The sequence below is a fragment of the Anser anser genome (assembly GCF_964211835.1).
Source record: "Anser anser genome assembly, chromosome: 1".
Lineage (NCBI taxonomy): Eukaryota > Metazoa > Chordata > Aves > Anseriformes > Anatidae > Anser > Anser anser.
This window is the reverse complement of record NC_139720.1, coordinates 77,517,662-77,538,481: the sequence shown is the minus strand read 5'-3', so window position 1 is coordinate 77,538,481 and position 20,820 is coordinate 77,517,662. Positions and strand designations below refer to the sequence as shown.

The following is a 20,820-nucleotide window of genomic DNA, read 5'->3' as shown; positions in this document are numbered from 1 at the left end:
TCTATTGCTCTGTGTGCTTATTTGTCATTGAATTCATAGGGGGATGTGCAGGTTCTTCTTTCATTTACATAAATAGGAACTAGAACATCTTCATTGGTTATCAGTGGAATTTCATTGCTTTCACAGAATTTCACATTGCTTTGAACCAGGGAAAATGAAACAAAAGACCCTGTCTTTAGTTTTCTTTCAAGAGATACTTTCTATCTAAAAACCAGCTCATGAACCTCCCCCTCCCCCCCTTTTTTTTTCCTTTCTAATTTTAGTTAATGGTATTTGCAAATTATGTTGTAACGATTGCTTAAAAATGGGGGTGGGCTGATCACTTATTTTTACATTTTCTCTGTTACACCAAATAAACTGATGCTGCACTACTTTTTCTTGTCCACCCACAAGAATCAGACTGTTCATTAAAGTATTACTAATGAAGAAAAATAACAAATGTGTTGACAATCAAAATGACACAGTTTCAGGAAGATAATATTAATGGAAATGCTTTTGTTACAACTTTGCAAGCCAAAGCAAGCATTTGTCAGGCCAGTTTACAATTCAAAGGAGAAAAGCAACTGAGCTTTTTGTGAGTATTTAGCGTAAATGACAGCTGGGTCCCCAATATGTGAGAACTTCTATTGCTGTTAAATTAAGAACTGACAATTTGCCTAGGAAAGAGTTCCACTGTGGGAGGTGAAGAGGGAAAGCATTAGAAGGTTTTTATAAGTCCTGTGAAACATATTTTGCCAGTAATAGAAACCTAGAAGCAATTTTGGTTTTACTATATGGAATTCTCTCCAAATAGCACCATCACCTTAAAAATGTAATATTAAAAATTGTCTGCTACTGAAATTGCAAGTATCTCCCAAGAATATTTTACAAAAAAAGTAAAAATGGTTTAATTCTTGAGCTAGTTGTAGCATTGTTCTACCTCTTCAATCATAAAACAACATGCAAAAAAAATGAAGATGGATTGCCCATACTGTGAAGATAGCATAGGATTACTTGGCATGGGGAAGAAAACAAATCATTATTGGAGTCCATCTTCAGTGTTTTTCACTCTTAAATGAAAACAAAACAAAACAAAAACACTCCAGGTTTTGATAATTAATTACATGTTTGACTTCAACCTTAAATCCACAGTCTGTACCCTGATAAACCAGTGGTAGGAACAACAAGTGGATGCATGGAAACATCTCAGGAGCCCAGTAGTGGGGTGGAAAGATTTTAACAAGGCTAGTAATTTGACTACATGTTAGGGCTGGAGCTTCCTTATGGTTAATTGCATTGCAATTTTGCTTAACCTGTCTGCACCTCATATTTTGGTCAGCCTCAAGGAAGGAGCTGAATGCTCATGGGAAGTCACAGAGTGAAGCCCACAGCACTTTGGCTTTGAAGAGCCTATAAATGCCTTTATCTGTGCTGTCTGTCCTGTGAGCATCCTTTTAAATATTAGGCGTCCCTGCTGCTTGAAGGCATTTAAACTGCTTTTACCCTAATGAAGAACAATTGCTTAGCATGCTCTGGGGGAAACTTGTATTTTTTATTTTGCACATGACTGTTCTTCAGTGTTTTTCAAACCAATGTTTGACACTGGTAGTAGGGTGATGGTTGAACCAGGTGATTTTGAAATTCTTTTCCAACCTTAATGATTCTATGATATGGAGGGAAGTGTGCCATCTACACTACCGTCCTGCAGTGCTTTGAGCATGCTGCTGCTAACTGGATTAAAAGATGGTGATTCCTAACAGTTTGCAAACCAGGAGTTGGTTTCTTCCTCTTTGCCTTTTGCAGAGAGACAAAGAAGCCACATGTTTTGGACTTGCTTGTAGGCAACACTTGAGTTTAAGTCTTGTATGATTTGTGTATGACCGGACAGTTTGTTGTATAAATGGGCTCAGAACAGAGTTCCTGAGTCTGCAGTCTGAGCAATAATACAGTTTGTAACTTGAATGTCTGAAGAACATTCAGCGTGCAAAATAAAAAAATACAAGTTTCTTCCGGAGCATGCTAAGTAATTGTTCTTCATTATGGTAAAAGCAGTTGAAATGCCTCCAAGCAGCAGGGACACTTAATATTTATGCCAGGTTAGGCCACAGGTGATTTTTGTTTGTGTGTTTTTCTGCCCCTTCTGCCTTCCTTTAGCTTCCTCAAGTCATCCTGGCATGCCTGATCTTGCTCTTCTGTCTGTTGGGCTCTCCTAAGGGCAAGAGTTTCAAAGCTTCATGTGCTTTTGGAAATGAAAGTATATATGAAAATGAAAATATATATGCAAATGACAGCTAGTATTATCATCTCTAAGCATAAAAGGATATAAGCATCCCTTGAAGGACAGCAATTCATCTCAAGCAATATCAAAGGCTGTTTGCAACTCAGGATTTTGAAGCATTTAGTAATTCCTAAATGTTTATTTTGGGTATATAAAGACATTTAACATTTACTGAAGCCACAGAAGTTATGTGACAAGAGTGTTCACAGCTCTTAAGTTAATGGCTTCTGCCTTTGTCTGTGATTTGTCACAGCCTTGCCTTTGCACAGTTAGCTGTCTTGAAAAGAGCTCTGACATACCTTGAATAAGAAAGGTACTGTTATGTATAAAAACGTAACGCTTCTAAATTTTCATCTATCCTACTTCACCCCCACCCTTTGCTAAACATATGAGCTCTCATTCGGTCAGGGTCACCTCAGCAATGAGAAGTCCTTTGAATTTCAACATACGCTCCTTGTTCGCTTACTGGGTAAATTCAGAAATGTTCTTGGTAAGACAGATGTGGGATCAGAATGCAGCTGCATATGAGTATTGCTCTGCTGTGCTATCCCTTCGTTCTCAACAGTGGCTGGGCCTCAGTAAACTACAATTGATTTTTCTGTTGTAGCATATGTTAAACCAGAATTAGGATATGCAGAATGCTTAGATTTATTTTGTTAGAAAGCAGGTTGTAGCTTCATACTAGCTGAATGGAATCTAATTTGCTGAGAAAAGATGATGAAGCAAATACATCTAAGAAAGAAAATAAATGACAGTAGAAATAAGTCCTAACAAATACAGTTTGTGCTATTATACTGGGTCTGTTTTCTAGACCATGTGCACTGTTATAATGCCTGGTAAATACATTATGCAGTGTTAGATGTTGCTCTGTACATTTAAGTGACAATAAGTACTGCTACCATTCCAGCTTGTCCTCCAGGACGGAATAATTGTTTTGCCGTGCTGCATCCTCTCACTGTGGCATTTGCATTCTCAGAGACCCAGGCAGTAACTTCTGTCTGTGCTGCAAAGTCAGGTTTTGACAGGTTTGATAAATAAAAAATCCCTGCACAATATTTTGCACAAGGAGAGTATTAACTCTTGTATTGTAGACAAATCCCATTCTTATAACTATAACATGCTACTTTAAATTCCCACACTGTTCCCCCCCCCCAAAAAAAAAAAAAAAGTATTTGCTGGGCTGCACTGATGTACTGTGAGCTGTTTAAATGGCTGTCCCAGCCCCACTAAAGGTGAATGACTTGAAGCTGACAGGAAGATGTTCCACATGTAGTTGAGATCCTCTGAAATGAAGGATATACAAATCTCATTTATCACTGATGCATAAGATAGCACAACAACTTGACCTTGCAATTTAATGCCCATCTAAGCTGCTACAAGAGCTCCTTAGTTAAAATGATTCCTTTCTAATTTTAATTTATACTGTGTTTAAGAATCTGCTGTCAAGGCTCTAAATATCTTTGCTTAAGGCTTCAGTGCGACCAGTCCCAGTGATAGAATGATGGAGGGATACCAGGCGACTCCTGAGGCCCAGTGCCCTCCTGTAATCATGTTGTTCCTCCTTCCTTCCTTCCTTTATTCTCCAGAGCTGTCTTTTGTGTATGAGCTCCGGAATGTCACTTTCATGGTTTTTTTTCCTGGTAATTTTTTTCCCCCTGTGTCTTTGCAGCTTGGCTAGAAGACGCATTTGGACTGCCGTCTTTGTCATTATGTGCATCATGACTTTATAACTATGCAGTTTTGCTTATGCAGAAATGTTACAGTCCTTTGTGTCATATGTTTGTTGCATTCTGGTTTGGGGAGTGGGGATAAGAACTGTCCTGTGTCTATTTACCAGCTAATTTCAGGACTTTTTTCCTAGCTCCTAATTCTGCCTTTTCTTTCTTCATTTTGAGCCCTGCCAGCTCCCTGGGTTTTCCAGGAACAGCTGCTACAAAGATGTATGTGTTCTCCTCAGTAAAACTGGTCCTTGTTTTGTGTTGCTAGGCTACACCCTTCCAGCTGCCACTGAAGAAATGCTCTGTGGTGGGAAACGGTGGGATTCTCAAAAAGAGCGGCTGCGGCAAACAAATAGATCAAGCAGATTTTGTCATGCGGTAAGACAGAAACCTCAATGACAAATTGTCTCCCCTTCCCCCCGCTCAATCTCTGACTTTTCAAAGCTATTCAGTTGTGATTAATCTGTTATAATTTGCCTTGGGTACTTTCTTTCTTCCCTTTGCAGGATGCTTTACACAAGTGATTTGGGCAGAAGAGTGAGGAGAGGCAACAGTTTTGGCTGGCTTCTGCAGATACATGTGTACTGCGGGGGTAGCGTGCAGATGGATGCATTGAGGTTGTGACGGCCTGTACAATGTCATAGACAGGGACTTAACAGCTGCTTTTCTTTTTAATTATGCTATATTAGACAGGGTCTCATCCCGTACTGTGCTTCATCCTCCACAACTGTAAATGCCATCATATGAAACCCATTGAATTAATGATGAGTAGATACTGACTCATAGGGCAAGGCTTAAGGAAGAAGATAGAACAAGCTAAAATGTTTCCATGTTTTTCCTCCCTCCAGATTAATTTCTGGCTGACTGGCTGACAAAAGGCCAAACCTCTTTCCTTGATGCCATTTTGTTTTTAAGTTCTCCACATACCCTTTCACTCTGGCCTTTGTGAAGTTATCAGAATCTGTCAGGAGGGATGCTGAATCAGCTACCACTTTCTTGACTGAATTTGGCACTTTCTAGATCTGCATTCTCTAAGGAAGAAAGACACAAATTAGCTTCTCTCTGTTAAACATGAACAAGAAAAATATTGTGAGGGAGAAACTGGAGGACTGCTTCCAAAGAGATGAGAGATGGAATTTCTTTGGGTTTTGAGGTAGATACATAATGATCTCCCACTTTAGCAAGTCTCCTTATTAAATCCTGATAGCTTACTATAAACTCATACAAATTTGCTGTAAACCAAACAATACTACTATAATTTCTGGTTTGGATCTCAAGGAACAAAAATGCTTTCAATGTTAAACGAAGAAATACAACAAACTAAAGACAAAGGAAATGTATATTTAGAACCTTCACAGAGGAGAATATGTAAGGCACAGAGGGAGAGACTCAGTGTACTGATTGCTGTTACTGCAAAACACCTTGGGTGTTCCAGAGACTAAATACAAGAAACTGCTGGGTATGCCATGGTAATATGTAGATGCAATGGGAAGTTGAAATACCATAGGAGCAATCAGTTACAAAGACAATAGAAACTTTTTTTTTTTTTAAACAGCTCTTATCACTTGATCAGAAAAATGTTTTTTTTTCTCTCCAGGGAGGGTAAACTAGCCATTATCTGTACTAAACTTATTTTGAATTGTAAAGAAGTGGTAGGGAAAATCCTGCAAAAATCCCAGTAATTGCTGGCAAGCTGTTTTGTATTAGTGATATGCAATCATGTTTATGGAAGATGTTTCGGTTCTTTAGGGTAGAAGCTAATATACCACTGGGAGAAAGTATTTTTGTAGCATAGGATAGGATTTAGCAGATCTTTTCTAAATCTGATTTCTATAATCTGAGAGCTGAGAGGGAAAGAACACGATGACTTGTGTAATATTTTACATTTTTTCATAAGAAATTTGTGATGTCTTTTAAGTATTTCTGCAGTGTGAAATAATTATGCTAGGTTTTGCCATTGTTCTTTTCTTCTATTCATATTGTTTTTGATTTCACTTATGACAGAGCTTATGGAAATACAATTGCAGCCATCTTTGATAAATTGTAATCACTGGGGTTAATTAATGAGTTTAAACTGCATCTTGTTGCTGAGCATCTTCTACAAGCACAGTTGTGCCGACATAGAGATTAAAAAAGCAGGAGTTTTCAGCCCCTAAGGCTGAAAATACAGCACACTGCATCTGCAATAAAAAAGGTACATGGCATATGGTCTACATGTTTAGTTAGTGTGGTTATCATAGGCTTTTCTTGAGATACCTGGCTGTTTTTCAAGTTTGTAGTCCTTATTTTCAGGAAGGTTTTTTTGATTTGCCCTCTCTCTTCATGCAAGCGTGTATTTTAAGAGACGTGTTGGGTACTGAACTATAAGCAATGTTTTTGTCTCTATTCTGACAGAAGAGACATGTTTTCTTGGCATTAGATCGTGAAGAAATATTTCTGTGTCTAATGATTCTTCCTGTCCCTCAGCTGTCTTTTGTCTCTGCTGTGGTTTGTACATCTGCCACGGAGAGGGTTTCTACCCAGGGAACTTGGGGGGAGTTCTCCAAGCTATTGTTGGTGAATTTGTTCCAAAACTGGAAGCCACTGACTAGTGGCTGTCATGGTTTGGGGAGGCCAAGCTGTTATCTTTCCATTACAACGTGACATGCCATCTAGCCGTACCAGCCCTGGTGGAGCTGGGGATATTAAATATGGTACTACTTTTGGGGTTTGTAGACAAGTCCAGAGAAACATTGTGTTCAGTTCCCCTATGTAATTATTGTCTTGATAATGGCCAAGGTGCCACAAAAGAATAAAAATGAATATTTGAAATCATGTATTAAATTCATATTAGTCCCTAGTGTTTAGTAATATGCGAATATACAATATATAAAGAGCTAGATAATCATTTAACATCTACCAAATGCACATGACATTGCCTGGCCAGGCTGCCTGGATTCTCTGCACCTGCAGGAGATGGACTTTTCTCTGGGCCAAACCCAGAAGAGGCATTTCTGCCCTGTGAAGGTTGAAGGATCCCTCTCATTTCACTCTTGAAGGTGTTGCTACCTAGTGAGTTGGAAGTTCTCAGATGTCAAAAAGGCACACATAGACAGCTGTGCTTGTTGATATATTTTTCCCCAAAAAAATCTGTGTCTAAGCAAGGAGAAACTAAAGACCAGTATGTTCTCCTCTTTCATTTATGCTCATGTCAAAAATGCTGGCCTCAGACACTGTCCTGGTACTTCCTTCTTTCATGTACATGCACACTCATGTTCTTACTCCTTAGTACCAGGAGCAAGAGTAAGATAATTAAAAAGGTGTGTTTCTTAGGATGAATCTTTTACTTCTTGATGCATTCCTCAATTGCGCAGAGCTCAAAACGCTGCTGACTTGTTAAAGAAAAGGCCAAGAAGTTTCTGTTGATCAAGTGAATTTGTGATGAGTTTCCTGCTAGATACTTGGGCTACTTAGTATTTCATGCAGAATAAGCTGGGAATGAGATTTACTGCTAAAAGGAATTAGATGTGTTTAAATAATGCATCTGGAACTGGTTGTGAAATAAATTTCATTATTCATATGTTAAGATGATAAAACTAGAGACAGAAGAAAAAAGTCCTTTACAGTGCTTTTAAATAAACTTCAATCAAAAATGGCTTCTTTAAAGCTTGCCCTAAAAGTTTGTGTTTATTCGAATCAGAGACCATTAAATTGTAGCCTGACAGAGGTCATTTATTCCATCTCTTTGCTCTGAGGCAAGATCTTGCTTCACGAATGTTTGTTTGACATGCCATTGAAAACTGCTACTGGGAGGGTTCCTACACACAACCTCTGCAGATAGTATTATGCTGATTAATTTGTATCCTACTCAGTGCAGGTATAGAAAACAACAAATTACTATCTTTTTCTTTTTTTTTGTTTTTTTTTCAAAATGTAAACCTTTCTCAATTTCTAAAGTTTTATCACTCTTTGGGAATTAATCTTTCCCTATGCTCGTTTATTCCCCCCCCCCCCCCCCCCCCGTTCTCTCTTATTTTTGATCTGTCTTTTCTGGCTTCATTTTAAGTTTTCTAGCTTCTCTTAAATTGTGGTAGATCAAATGAGAAGCTGTTCCCCAAATGAGATTGTGATTCCTCATGCACATCTTAACAAATATGGTCAAGAAAAGGAGCAAAGCTTTCCTGAAAATTTTATTTTTCATGATGAACATGGTTGAATTAGTCTGTTACGTATACGTAGAATCGTAGAATGGTTCGGGTTGGAAGGGACCTTAAAGACCACCTGGTTCCAACCCCCTGCCATGGGCAGGGACATCTCCCACTAGACCAGGTTACTCAAAGCCCCGTCCAGCCTGGCCACCTCCAGGGATGGGGCATCCACAGCTTCTCTGGGCAACCCGTTCCAGTGCCTCATCACTCTCTGAGTAAAGAACTTCTACGTTATATCTAATCTAAACCTCCTGTCATTTAGTTTGAAGCCATTACTTCTTGTCCTATACTCGCTTGTAAAAAGTCCCTCCCCAACTTTCCTGTAGGCCCCCTTTAGGTACTGGAAGGCTTCCATAAAGTCTCCCCGGAGCGTTCTCTTCTCCAGGCTGAACAACCCCAACTCCCTCAGCCTGTCCTCAGAAGAGGGGTGCTCCAGCCCCTTGATCAACTTTGTGGCCCTCGTCTGGACTCACTCCAACAGGTCTGTATCTTTTTATATAGAGAGCCCCAGAGCTGAACTCAGTGCTCCCAGTAGGGTCTCACAAGAGCAGAGCAGAGGGGGAGAATCACCTCCCTCGCCCTGCTGGCCATGTTGCCTTTGATGCAGTCTAGGACACGTCTGGCTTTCTGAGCTGCAAGCGCACATTGATGGATCATGTAGAGCTTCTCGTCAACCAGCACCCCCAGGTCCTTCTCCTCAGGGCTGATCTCAATCCATTCTTTTCCCAGCCTGTATTTGTGCTTAGGATTGCTCTGGCCCAGGTGCAAGAGGACATACATATGACTTTGCTGTCCTTCATGGCATTTTCTCATAATGTGAATTTAAGAATATGGTTCTGATGGCTGGTATTTGACTGTATTCTAACACATGCAATGCACTATTCTGGTGTTTTTAAGGAATGTGGGATGTTTGGCATTAAGAAAACTGTATGAAGCATACTGTGTGCACACACACTAGCACCCTTGCTGGGCACCAGTACCACACGAACAACAGCATGTGGAGGTGCAGCCTCCAGCCTGAGTAGCTCCTTTGCTGCTCCCAGCCACGACACTTGTGTGGAACCATCCTGCCACTGCTGTGGAGGCCAGTGAAAATATTCGCAGGGCAGCAACCGCTATGGGAGCAAGGGCTTTCCTTGTCATAAAACATGTTGTCCCAGAGTTTCTGGAGTAGCACCCAGAAACAGCCCTAAAAACTGAACCATGGCTCCATAGGTCCTGCTTCTCACTAGCTTAGGAAACGGGCCTTTGATTTAGTAAGATTAAAAACTAAATGGAATAAGCAACTGGTTGTTGCTGGACTTGAGGGTGACCAAACCGGTCTGCCTGGAAGATGAACACAGAGATATTGCTGGAGAAGAGGAGTGCCAGAGAAAGTTTAATGGAGAACATGGTGAGAAATGAGGTTGACTTTCACAGGAGTATGACCTGCAGCAAAGAAACCCACATATCTGTGGCAATGGGAAGAGACATGGCGAATTTGAAATAAGGACTCCCTGCAAGGCCGCGGGCCCAACTGAGTCCTGGGCCACCTGACCCTGGGCCTAGGGAAGCTCCTGCCCAGCACAGCAGCAGCCAGGTGCTGGCTTCCTTCCTTGCCTTGAGCTCTGCTCCTCTGGGCTGTGCTGTGGCAAGGCAGGGAAACCAGCACAAGCCCATGGCGATCTCTTGATTCCGTGGCTGAGTTTAAAAAATCGAGGGCAAATTTGGTTATAATACAGGCCAAAACAATATTTTTTGGGGGGGAGGGAGGAAACACCTCAAAAACAACCCAGCAGCACTAAAACACAAAAGACTTGTTACAGAAAAAATCCAAATCCTACTTTTCTCTGAGAATCTTTGTTTCCTTTTTGCCCTTTTTGCATTAAAAATATTATCTGTATCTTTGATTTTAAAAAGCTAGACAACTTTGAAATGGAAAAAACTGTTTTGACGTCCATTTTTGGTGTCAATTTAGTGACCATTTTAGTTGCAATGTGTTGAGTATGTTTCTCCTAACTGTTATTTCTACAGCAGTGCACAGGCTTGGATACTGCTTGCATGTATTTTCACCTTTATCTACCACTCCTTCCTTCTTCTCCGAGGTCTTTACTCAGAAACATTTAGGACTGTGTATTGTTTGGAAGTTTCTCTCTACTTCTGTTTTTCGGAGCCTTGTCTTTCTGCTTGCCATAGTAGATCTGCTTAGTCACTTCATTGTTTTACGTTATCACCCTTCCCACCAGAACAAGGCTGTGAGAGGACTGTTATGCACATATTAAATAAGCACTTACATTTTTTCTGTTTTCTTTGTAAATTCTGGTATGCTGAAGACTACACCACAAAGTAATGTTAAAAAATTCCAGTTGCCCATTGCTTGCAAGACATATGTAATGCTTGTAAGACATATGTAATGCTTGTACTGCTACAGAGTGATAACAGTCAGGAGTGTGATACTGGAAAACAAAACAAAATGAGTAAAAACTTTTCAGAACTTGAGAAGAGGTTGAAAAATGTTTTTGCTATAGATAATAACAGCTTCTTCCATCACCTTTCAACCTGTCAGAAATGCCAAGTCACTGTCTATGTTTTTGATTAATAGTTACATAGGATGGGATCATTTCTGCAAAAGATTTTATTTCTACATTTCCCTGCAATCTGGTACAAAAATGTCCTATTGTGCTTATAGATGTGGTATAGTAGGGAACATTGGTAGCTTGGTCTAATATCTGTACAGCACTTCTACGTTTTCTGTCAGCTTGCAGTTTTTGTTTTTGAATACTGCAAATTTGCAGACTTAAAAAGACTGAGGTGGAAGCCTGTCAATCCTGAATGTCAGTTAAAATTTTGAATGTTTTTCTGTGCACAGGTGCAACCTTCCTCCACTATCAAGCGAATACAGCAAGGATGTTGGAACAAAAACCCAGCTGGTGACTGCAAATCCCAGTATAATTCAGAAAAGGTAGGGAGCATATTATTCTTTCTCTGGACTGGAGAAATCAAAACAAAAAATGCTTCATCTGTGTTATAGATATTAGTGTGCCAGAGTTATGTTCTTGTCCTGGAAAAGGTTCTGGAAAAGATTAAATGCACATTGGGTTGTTGTTAGGTGAAATAAACCAAGATCTTTTCACTGTAAGCATGGAAACTAAGGGAGAATGGCTTCCTGCAGAGTTATTTCTCCTACCTCACTCCCCTCAGTGCTTGCAGCTCCCTACTTTTAACTGGATGGCTGGGTACATGCCAGAGGTGCTTTGGCTACTCGTAGGCCAGGCACATACCAATGGGTGGTCCAAACTAGTACGCTGGTGGGGCCAGCTGGCTGCTGCATTCCATGGTTAATGAAGAGGCTAATGAAGGAGCCACAGATTATTTCTGCATCCTTACTCTCTTTCTGTTATTTGATGTTGACTTACGGGTACAAAAAAGATTAGAATAGAACCAATCAGCAGGTTGTGATCATACAAGCTGTGCTTCTTAGGAGACTGGGATAAAATTTTGTTGACTATTTGAGTTGGTTGAAATTTTCCAAATGTCAATAGTTGATGAGAGAGGGGAAGAGACAAGGAAAAAAAAGTCGGTGCCATCTCTCTGATTTTGCCTTGCTGAATTTTAATTGCCATGTTATTTGTTTATCACCCGGAATGAGGTAGGCTTTTCTCAGGCAGAATGAGATCTGGTAGTAACCTGCCATGCTCACTGAAAAACATAGAGAAAAAGCATAAACCAAGAGAGTGAGCAGGAAATGATTAGGCATAAGAGAAATGTATAATGTAGGTACTGGGAGGTGAGGGATTGTGAAAGGAAACAAAGTAGTGGAATAAAATAAATACTAGAAAGCCAGGTGTTTGAGAAAGAAAGGCACAGAACAGACCTGGAATTTGATGTTTGTTGTTATCTAAATGTAGTATTTTTCCTCTGTCAGGAACTGAAGGGTTGTCTGCTTTTGTGTGTGGAAAAGATGGGTTGTATGCCAGTCTTGGACAGAGTGGAAAAGGCAGGGTCAGCAAGAGGGAAATGGAGAAGTCATCAACTTCAAGAGCTGATTCCAAGCAGAGAGTGTCTGAACAGGGGAAGAAACAGGAAGGCTGTTGGGATAAAAAGAAAGCAAAACAAGCAGAATTGGCAGAGAATGGCACCAGGTGCCAGGCAGGAAGAGGGAGCTGCTCAGAGCAGTGGGCCCTGAGGGTGGGGGGATCTGAAAATCCTATGGAAGGTACACAGCTAATGATGTTGATTTAAAAAATGGGATGAAACGGACAGAGCATCAAATGGAGGAAAGAAGATTATCTTTGCATAGCATTGTGGGTAAAATGAAGAAGAGCAGTGGGAAGTACAAAGTTTGCAAAGGATTTTACAGTTGCCAGTGCAGAGGATTATTAAACTCATGGACATTTTCTGTCCCTCACACACCTCACCAAGGCTTACAGTGGAAAGCATGCTGTACTTAATATTTTTGAACAGAAAGTAAAAAGGAAAAAGAGTTTTAGTGATGTTACAGGAAGACTATGGAACTACACTAGAGAGACTGTGGAGTTAACCAGCAAGGAGGAAAGGAAGGAATGAGCAGACGTGAAATGATACCCTGTGAGAGAAGGATATCAACAGGGGGAGTGGATGGGGAAGGAAAATGGAGAAAGTGAAAGTGAGGAAAGAACAAGAGATCAGAAAATGGGATTGTTTTCAATGTCAGTTTTCAAAATGGATAACAGTGATGCAAGACCTTTGATAAGAAAGTAATGTGGGATGTATATGTGTGTGTATTGATTAGATAAGGAGATGTATAGACAATTATTGAGAATGAGACAAAGAACAAACCCATAGTGCTGAAAATTGGCAGAAACCTCCTCAGGCTTGAAGATCTTGAGAGATCTGACACTTCCTCTGCCTGTTCAGAAAGAGTTTCTTTTTTTTTTCTTTTTTAATTATATTTTACTAATCTTTCTTGTAAACTTATAATTTTGCCTTCTGCATGTTAAGTTAGAATTTGATAAAAGGTGCAAGCTTGGAAGTTAAAATGCAAAAATGACTACTACTCTCAAAAAAGAATCCATTTCTATGGAAACAAGCTTTTTAAGGAACTAAGACTGCTTGTAAGTCCAGACTTTCATGATATTCAAGGACTTTCAGACTGGTGACTGGTATGTATCTGTTTCTAAGCTGTAAGTTAACTAGCTTCACATAATGGTATTATTCATTATCATTCTTCCACTGTCCTCTTGTCCTTACTTTGAGTAGGTTGATACTGATGAGGCTTGACATCTCAATTATCTCTCAAGTGTGTTATGGCAGATTTAGTGAATTGGCCCTGCAATCCCATTCATTGCTTCTAAAAGATTTATCATTGCTAGATAATTTATGATTAGGCATGTTGGATAGGGCAAAGTTTTCATACCAAGGTTGTGGAGGCAGTTTTCTCTGTTATAAAATCAGAAGGATTGCCTATAGGAAACTAAATTGTTGCCAGTAATTATTGCTCAGTGATATCTGAGCTACCACTCTTTCTCTCTAGCTTTAGAGCCATGGGATGGGACAGTAAAAACTTTAGTCTGGGAGTACATCGACTTTAGTGATACCTTCTAAATGCTGCCTTTTGCAAAACTCGAAGTTGGCAAATAATAATAACAGACTTAGAGATCAAGTTCCTACTTGGTTTTAAGCAGGAAATATAACTGTGCAAGTAGTACAGTTTTATGTGTAAAATATGGTGCTCAGTTCTCACTTGGATTTTAAAAACTCTGAGGAATTTCCTACCCTAACTTTGCTTCATATTATACATGAGCACTGACAATAGAATTATCATAGAAATTTCCTTAGCTGACTAGACGACTCATGATGACTGCCCTAATTTCTTTTTTTATCTAAAATGTGTCACAGGCATTTCCCTTCAGTTAGTGCTTTGAGCTTGTGTAAAGCTTCCTTTTCCACTTTACAGTCAAAATTTACTTTCCTGTCAAAGCCTGGATTGAGGTTGTAATTGGGACTGAAATGTTGTGTAAAGCTACTCCTGGGACCACCACAATCTTCCCCGCTCTACCTCCCCTTCCTGCCCCCCACCCCCCCCATACCTTAATCGAATAGAGGACTGTAAATGGGTTGATGTTTCCAGTTTCCCTTGATGTTTCCAGTTCATTCCCCTACCTTCCTAGTCAGCTATGAGTAGCAGCTGTATATCACTGCTAGGAAGAAGGCAGTGCAGTAGTGAGACCTGTGATGTGCATGTGGTGAACAAGGTAACATTATTTACAGTGATGGTTTTATGTATTCTGAACACTTGCCTACAACTGTGGAGTGGGACTAGTTAGAGGATCACGTGTGAACGTAAAAATGCTTATGTAGACGGTGATGATTTTTGATCAATGGTAGAAGATTTTGACTAAGTGATACAAAGGGTTACTGTTTAGGATGTAGATATTACATGTTTCTGAAGTCACTGTTTCTGGGCTATTTAAGAGAAGCAAATTCTAGCTTTCTTACCATATGCAACATCTTTGGCAAATGTCCTGTAATAATACCCTTACATTTTGTCTAACGTTTCAATTAAATCTGCAAACAAATGCTGTTTGCAGCAGTCTTTCTAGTTTCTAGTTGCCATGCGTTCCTACTCTGTCTAACCTATGCAGACATATATCATCATTAATGTGGATATAGCTGTCTAAATAGATGTTTTCCCAGCATTCACTGAGTTTCAGATCTACTGATGTCTGTTGGTGAGTATTTTATCCACAATCTGTGTGCGTTTCTGACCTGTGTAGAAATAATCTCATTAGCAAATGGCACAATGAACACAGTAACATTCTTTATTTACGATAATTCAGAATTGTTATAACTAACAGAAGTCCCTGAGGTATGTAACACACTGACACTGTCTTTGGGACATAATACAAAAACCAGTTGGATTGTGTGAGGCTTTTCTCCCTTGTCCTTTCAAGGTTTTCTGTTTTATAAGCATCGACGATGCTTGAAGGAGCACACTTTGCACTCGTGAGAGCACAGACAGCCGTGCAGCTGCTCTGTGGGCTGCTGCTGGTGTCAGCTTGAGCAGCAGATTGTGAAAGGGGACTTGGAGTCATTGCCCTCGCAACCCCCTCTGCATGATGAGTGATTAGATCTGCTCCTTTTCCTGGAGAAGTCCCTCCCTACCTCCTACTGGCCTCAGCCCTCCATGATGGATAGTGGTATGTGGTAGGAGAATAGTGGGGATTAATGCTGCTGGTCTAGTAAGAGAAGACAGCCCTTCTGTTGAAAGGAAGAGACAAGGTGCCCTTCCGTACCTCCAGCTCCTCTGTGGCTGGCTTGGTGCTGTGGTCCCAGGTGTGGGAGCTTGGTGTGTGCAGAGGCTGCAGGGCTGGGCTCTGAGGCAGCACTGTGCAGTCCCCGTTTGATAACCTCTCACTTCATTGAGAATATTCACTTGGATGAGGACTGGGTAATTTCTGTATGTGTTCAGGGCTTTGGAGTCACCATAATTAGATTTGTTATGAAAAATTCTGTGAAATACCTGCACTGTCTGCTGTCAGAGAGGGGGTGTAGGCGATCCATGTGTCTGCTACTGCAGCGTCTTGTTGCTTTGAATACAGAACACACTGAAGGGTTAGCTGAGGTGATATTGACCTTCACTGTTTGAAATGTGGATGTTTTTATTTAAGTCTTTATAGTGGAGTCTCTCAATAGTTGTATAACATTGCTAATGGAAATAGCCTGACTGAAACTTGAAGAACTAGCTTTAGGGTCACCCATCACTCTTGGCAGCTTGGTATGAACTTCTATTCACTGGGTGTGAATACTTTTTTTTTCAGTAAATTAATTCACTTTTTTGATCTCTGATATTTGACAATTTTTTTCTGCCTCCATTTCCTGCACTGAAGCAAGATGAAGGAATGAGACTAAAGGCTAACAAATGCAATGATTCTGCCTTGAAGCTTTGAAATGTCAGTTAAATATCGCAGTTGTTTATTAGGTTCCCACAAAATTTGAGTGGGATTAAATTGCTTTCCAGTTCTCCCTGCATCTAAGAGCCAGCTAATAATCTTTCCTGGATTCAGTCCTGGAGACAGCTTTGAGTCCAACTGACTTAAGCCATTAGGAATAGAAAGACTGAACTGAGACAATTGTTTAATTTGATAAAAGCTTCCTTCATCTTTGATTAAACAGATGTACAGTATTAAGCCCTGTTGTTCATGGTCCTGTTGCTCACATTCATAAAAATGATGCATCAGAATTCCTCTTGACTATGTCTCCACGTAAAAGCAATATATTCTGTTCCTAGGTAGTTACATTTTAAGGTGGTAATTGAAAAAGAGCAGGAAAAAATAAGAAAAAGAAAGAAAGGAAGAAAGAAAGAAGAAAAGAAAAGAAAGAGAAAGAAAGTAAAAAAAAGAAAGAAAGAAAAATATGTTATTGAAGGGATATCCATCTTGCTCATCTCTTGTTCTTTCTTCAGCTATCAAGGGGATGAGAGGATCTTTCCATGTGAACTCATTTAACCACTGGATTTTAAATAATTCACATAGTGGTTCTTCCTTCATTCCTGGTACCCACTGTTGAGTATAGCTCAGGTTATTCCACTGAGAAGCACTCCAAAGTATTAATAATCATTGTTTTCATTCACATCACAAAACTGCCCTTTTATGTTCTACAAGAGTCTGAGAATGTCTTTGCCAAAAACAAGGGGATAATATTTCTGGGAAACAGTTCTTACGGGCAAGCTACAAAGTACAACAAACCTTTCTGTATATAGCGGGTGCTTGGAGCCTCATTGGCTTTTAATCAGTCTTTTCTATAATATGAAATTCATTTGAAAGCTTCAAATTTGTTAGCAACTGAAGCCGTAGTTTCTGTCTGTGAGGAACACCTATTTTTGTCCTCAGTTGAACAGAAAAGGAAGCCTAAGTGAGGTGATGAAAAGGACTTGCCAATGTTGCCATCAGGCCAAAGGCAGAACCAGGAAAAAAATCCAGAATTTCTGATTGGCTTTTGTTGATTATTAGCTGGTGCATAGAAAAATGTGGACTTGTAACAACAATCCATGCTGTGATGTTTTCATGTTATTATAGCCATGCCTTGAGCAGAACTCAGTTTGTTTTCAGTTTCTGAGACGCACCATGTAAATCAATGGCTTTTACTCTATTTTCTGCCCCCTCTCTCCTTGATTGCCAGTGTGGACAGGATTATAATCTATTTTAAAGTAAGAAAGAGATAAAAAACACTTTAAAAAAAATTTATTGTGTATTTTCTTTTGCTTCTCGCAGATGAGTTTTAGATTATTTTTCCTCTGAAAAGCTGCAGAGACTGACTGCAAAGTTATACTTTTTAGGTATCACCAAATCCTAACCCATGGAGGAAGACATAGATGGAACAGTCTTTTACAGTGTAATCAAACATTCCTAAATAATGTGGTTAATTTGAATTAAGCCCCATATGTACAGTTACAATTTTAAAGTCAGCTTTTGAAATCATAGCAGTAGATTAGTCACACTGAAAGGCATCTATTTTCTCAATACAAATATGCAGCCATACCATGTAAATTGGCATTGCAATTTAAATTCAAAGCTATGATGAAAAATTAGAGAAGCATTCTGAACTAAACAGAATGCTATCCAGAAGAAGCAAATGCAGAGGCCTCCACTCAGTAAGGAAAATGCAAAAAAATGTGTGAGTTATTGGCTAGGTGGCATTTCTGCAGAAAAGAAACATGTTGTGTTTGATCCAGTGCCTGAGCATGAATAAGCAATATCCTACTATTTAGATGATAGCAAATGCTATGTTGGGTTATCTAAAAAAATATAATACATGAAGAGATACATTTAAGCCCAGCCATGCCTTGGCTAGGGTACTGTGCTCAGATTTGGCACTGTGTGTTTGGTAAAACCCCGAATACTAAGTGCCAACTGTAGAGAGAAGTGAAGAGCAGAAACAAGAAGATCTCTGAAACCTGAGCCCCAAGGAAAGGATTACTACATCTAGAGGTATCTCAAAATACATCAGTGGCTTCAAAGAAAAATTTCAATTGCTAGTGATGAGATGAGAAACAATGGGATGAAATTTTGAGGAAAATGAGAAATGAGAGGAAAAGTTAACCAACAATCTGGTTGTGGAGAAGGGGGAAATAGGAAAGACTGAGGAGAGCTATAACAGTTTCCTGGGGTGCTGCTAGCTAAGGTGACTGGAGGTGAGGCAATACTTCATCAGGTGAAGTGATTACTAGATATTAGAAAGAACATCCCAGAGAGTGCTGTGAAATCCTTCTAGCTTGTGTTTAAATACAGGTCTGATAAGTTTGGCTGATCAAGTAGAATTTCCCCTGAGACAAGGCAAGATGATATTTTGGGGGACCCTCCATTCAGTTACTCTTCAAAAGTTTCCATGCTAAAATAATTGAAAGGACTAATTGATAATGGGGTGAAATGAGAAATTGTAAGTGAAATGTCATGAAATCGTAGTTCAATGCTCTCTCTTAAAAAAAATTCAATGTTTTATTAATGATTATCATATAGCAAAAGTAGAAGACATCAGGTTTAAAATAATCCATTTGGATTTCTGATAGGAAAGTCCTCAAATTTCATTGCTAATGCATATTTATTGTAGAAGTAGAGAAGCACTATCTTACATATGTGTTTGTACATCTCCTAGTTTAAACTGGGATTTTGGTGATAATTATAGTTATCAGTATTGCAAATGGCATTTTAATTGCAAATCTTTGTCTTACCAAAATCACCAGTGCTTGCCAGTATGTGCTGATATTCATTAACACATTGTCTCACACATTTTCATTTTCTTGGCAAGCCATTGCAGGAGAACTTGCTTTTTCTTTTTCCCTACCTCCTGCTGTCTTAAGATGACTGTATTGAAAAGTCTACCAGCAGTACCGAACAGAAAGACAACCAGCTGTCTGATTTTCCATTATTAGGTTTGTGAAATGCGAGAGCTATATATGTCCTTGAGCAAGTAATGCTTTTAATTAGGGTGATTTTCTTCATCCTTATACTCCTGTGGAAGAACTTGATATGAGAGCTGCTAAACCTATCGCCTGTATGTGGAATAGTGTACCCAAGTACTGTTTTCATATTTAAGTGTGCAAGTAATATTTCAAAATCAGTGAAATAACTTGTATTTGTAATGTTTTTCTGTATCAAGCAATTTAATGTCATGTATGAGCAACCCAAGTTTGTTCAAGGTCACATCTCAAAAGTTTTTTAAGAAACTGTTTAAGTAACTAATCTTTCTTTGCAGTCTATGGTTTTAACCCAGATTTTTCTACTGCTATCCCAGCTCTTGGATTTTTTCAGATATTGATTGGGAAAAAAAAAAAAAAGAAGCAAGTGTATCTTTTTAAAGTGAAGATACATGACTTCCTGCAATCTAGAAGAGTAAAGATAATGAGAACACAGAAAACTACTTTTCTGTGGTCTGTCAGATTGTGACATCCTCTCCTCCTCACTCCCCCCCCCCAAAAAAGAAAAAAGAAAAAAAAAAGAATAACTTCCACTTTTAATAGTATCTGCTGCTGTGTGATACCATAAACTTCAAAGAAAGACTTCAAATTCAGGAGACTGTCACAGGAGTGCAAGAATTATCCTAATGGGCTGAGCCACAGGCCAAAAGCTTTAGATTATGTATAGGCATCAAAGAGGCAGAGAGAGGTTAATTAATATCTATTCTCTCATTAAACAGTCAGGGGATTGCTGGAAATGAGATAATCTAACTGATAAGGCTGGTGGGTTTTACTCATGTTAATCTCTGCTGATTTGTGAGATTCCAGCACTGCTGGCCTCCAGCAGAGGCTGATGGGCTGTGTAGGTCGTTATTCATCACTCTTGAGTCTTGGGCGGCAAAGTCAGTAGGGAAACCAGTTGCTAGGTTGGTCAACAAGAGCTTGTACCATAGAAGCCTCCTCCTAGATTTTATTTTGGCACTCTCAGCTGGGGAGGACAAGATCCAACCAATCATTTTCAGACAGAATTTATTATAATGAATATGAAAGTATTTGATTTTTTTTTTCCTGACATTTTGGTGTTGTTTTCATAGTCAATATTTTCCTTCCCGTAAACTCTGGAAAGATTTAATTTTCTATTACCAAGATCATTTTTCTGCTCAATAAACATTTTAGGACATTATTTCAACATGAATTTCAGTGAAAAACCTAAATCAGTAAAACTTAGAATAAATGCTACAGGAAAGGGTGAATGGAGAGAGAAAATCCAATATAGAGTCTTTTAGGGGTATAAATGATTGTAGCTCCCACTGCAGTGCTTTACACCAACCAAAAACTTGACACAGTTTTTTTTTTTTTTCTTGTCAGGGAAGGTTTGTTATTTTGTTCATGGATCCGTTGGCTGGACTTGCCTTCCAAGGTGAAAAATCGCAGGGGGTGTGGATGAGGCACTCTCTTCTTCCCTGTCTGCTCTGGCGTCTAGGTAGCCTTTCCTGCCCACCCGTAGCCCCTTAGTCCTGGAAGTATAGCCTGTCCTTTGAGGAAGAAATGTAAGCAAGTTGATTTATTGGAAAACATCAATACATTTGTTGTTTTTTATACTATTATGCTTGCCCTATGATGAATGTGCAGTTAAAAAATCTAGGAGTGTGAGGTTGTGACTCATGAAATAGTTTTTATAAGCAAAAATTGAGCTGATTAAAAGGACAATTCACTTGAGTCAGAATGTTAAAAAACTTCTCTATA

General features: G+C 39.3%; 1 protein-coding gene across 2 annotated transcripts in view; it reads left to right on the top strand.

Moving 5' to 3' along the window:
• ST8SIA1 (ST8 alpha-N-acetyl-neuraminide alpha-2,8-sialyltransferase 1) overlaps positions 1 to 20,820 on the top strand; it is a 158,135-nt gene that overhangs the window by 82,320 nt on the left and 54,995 nt on the right. Inside the window, exons 3-5 of one of the 2 annotated variants that reach the window (XM_083829664.1) lie at positions 4,244 to 4,353; positions 4,482 to 4,592; positions 11,011 to 11,103. In XM_083829664.1, the coding sequence (XP_083685790.1) occupies positions 4,244 to 4,353; positions 4,482 to 4,592; positions 11,011 to 11,103 (314 nt within the window). The remainder of the gene's footprint in view (positions 1 to 4,243; positions 4,354 to 4,481; positions 4,593 to 11,010; positions 11,104 to 20,820) is intronic. The other variant, XM_083829665.1, reaches the window with a different exon arrangement.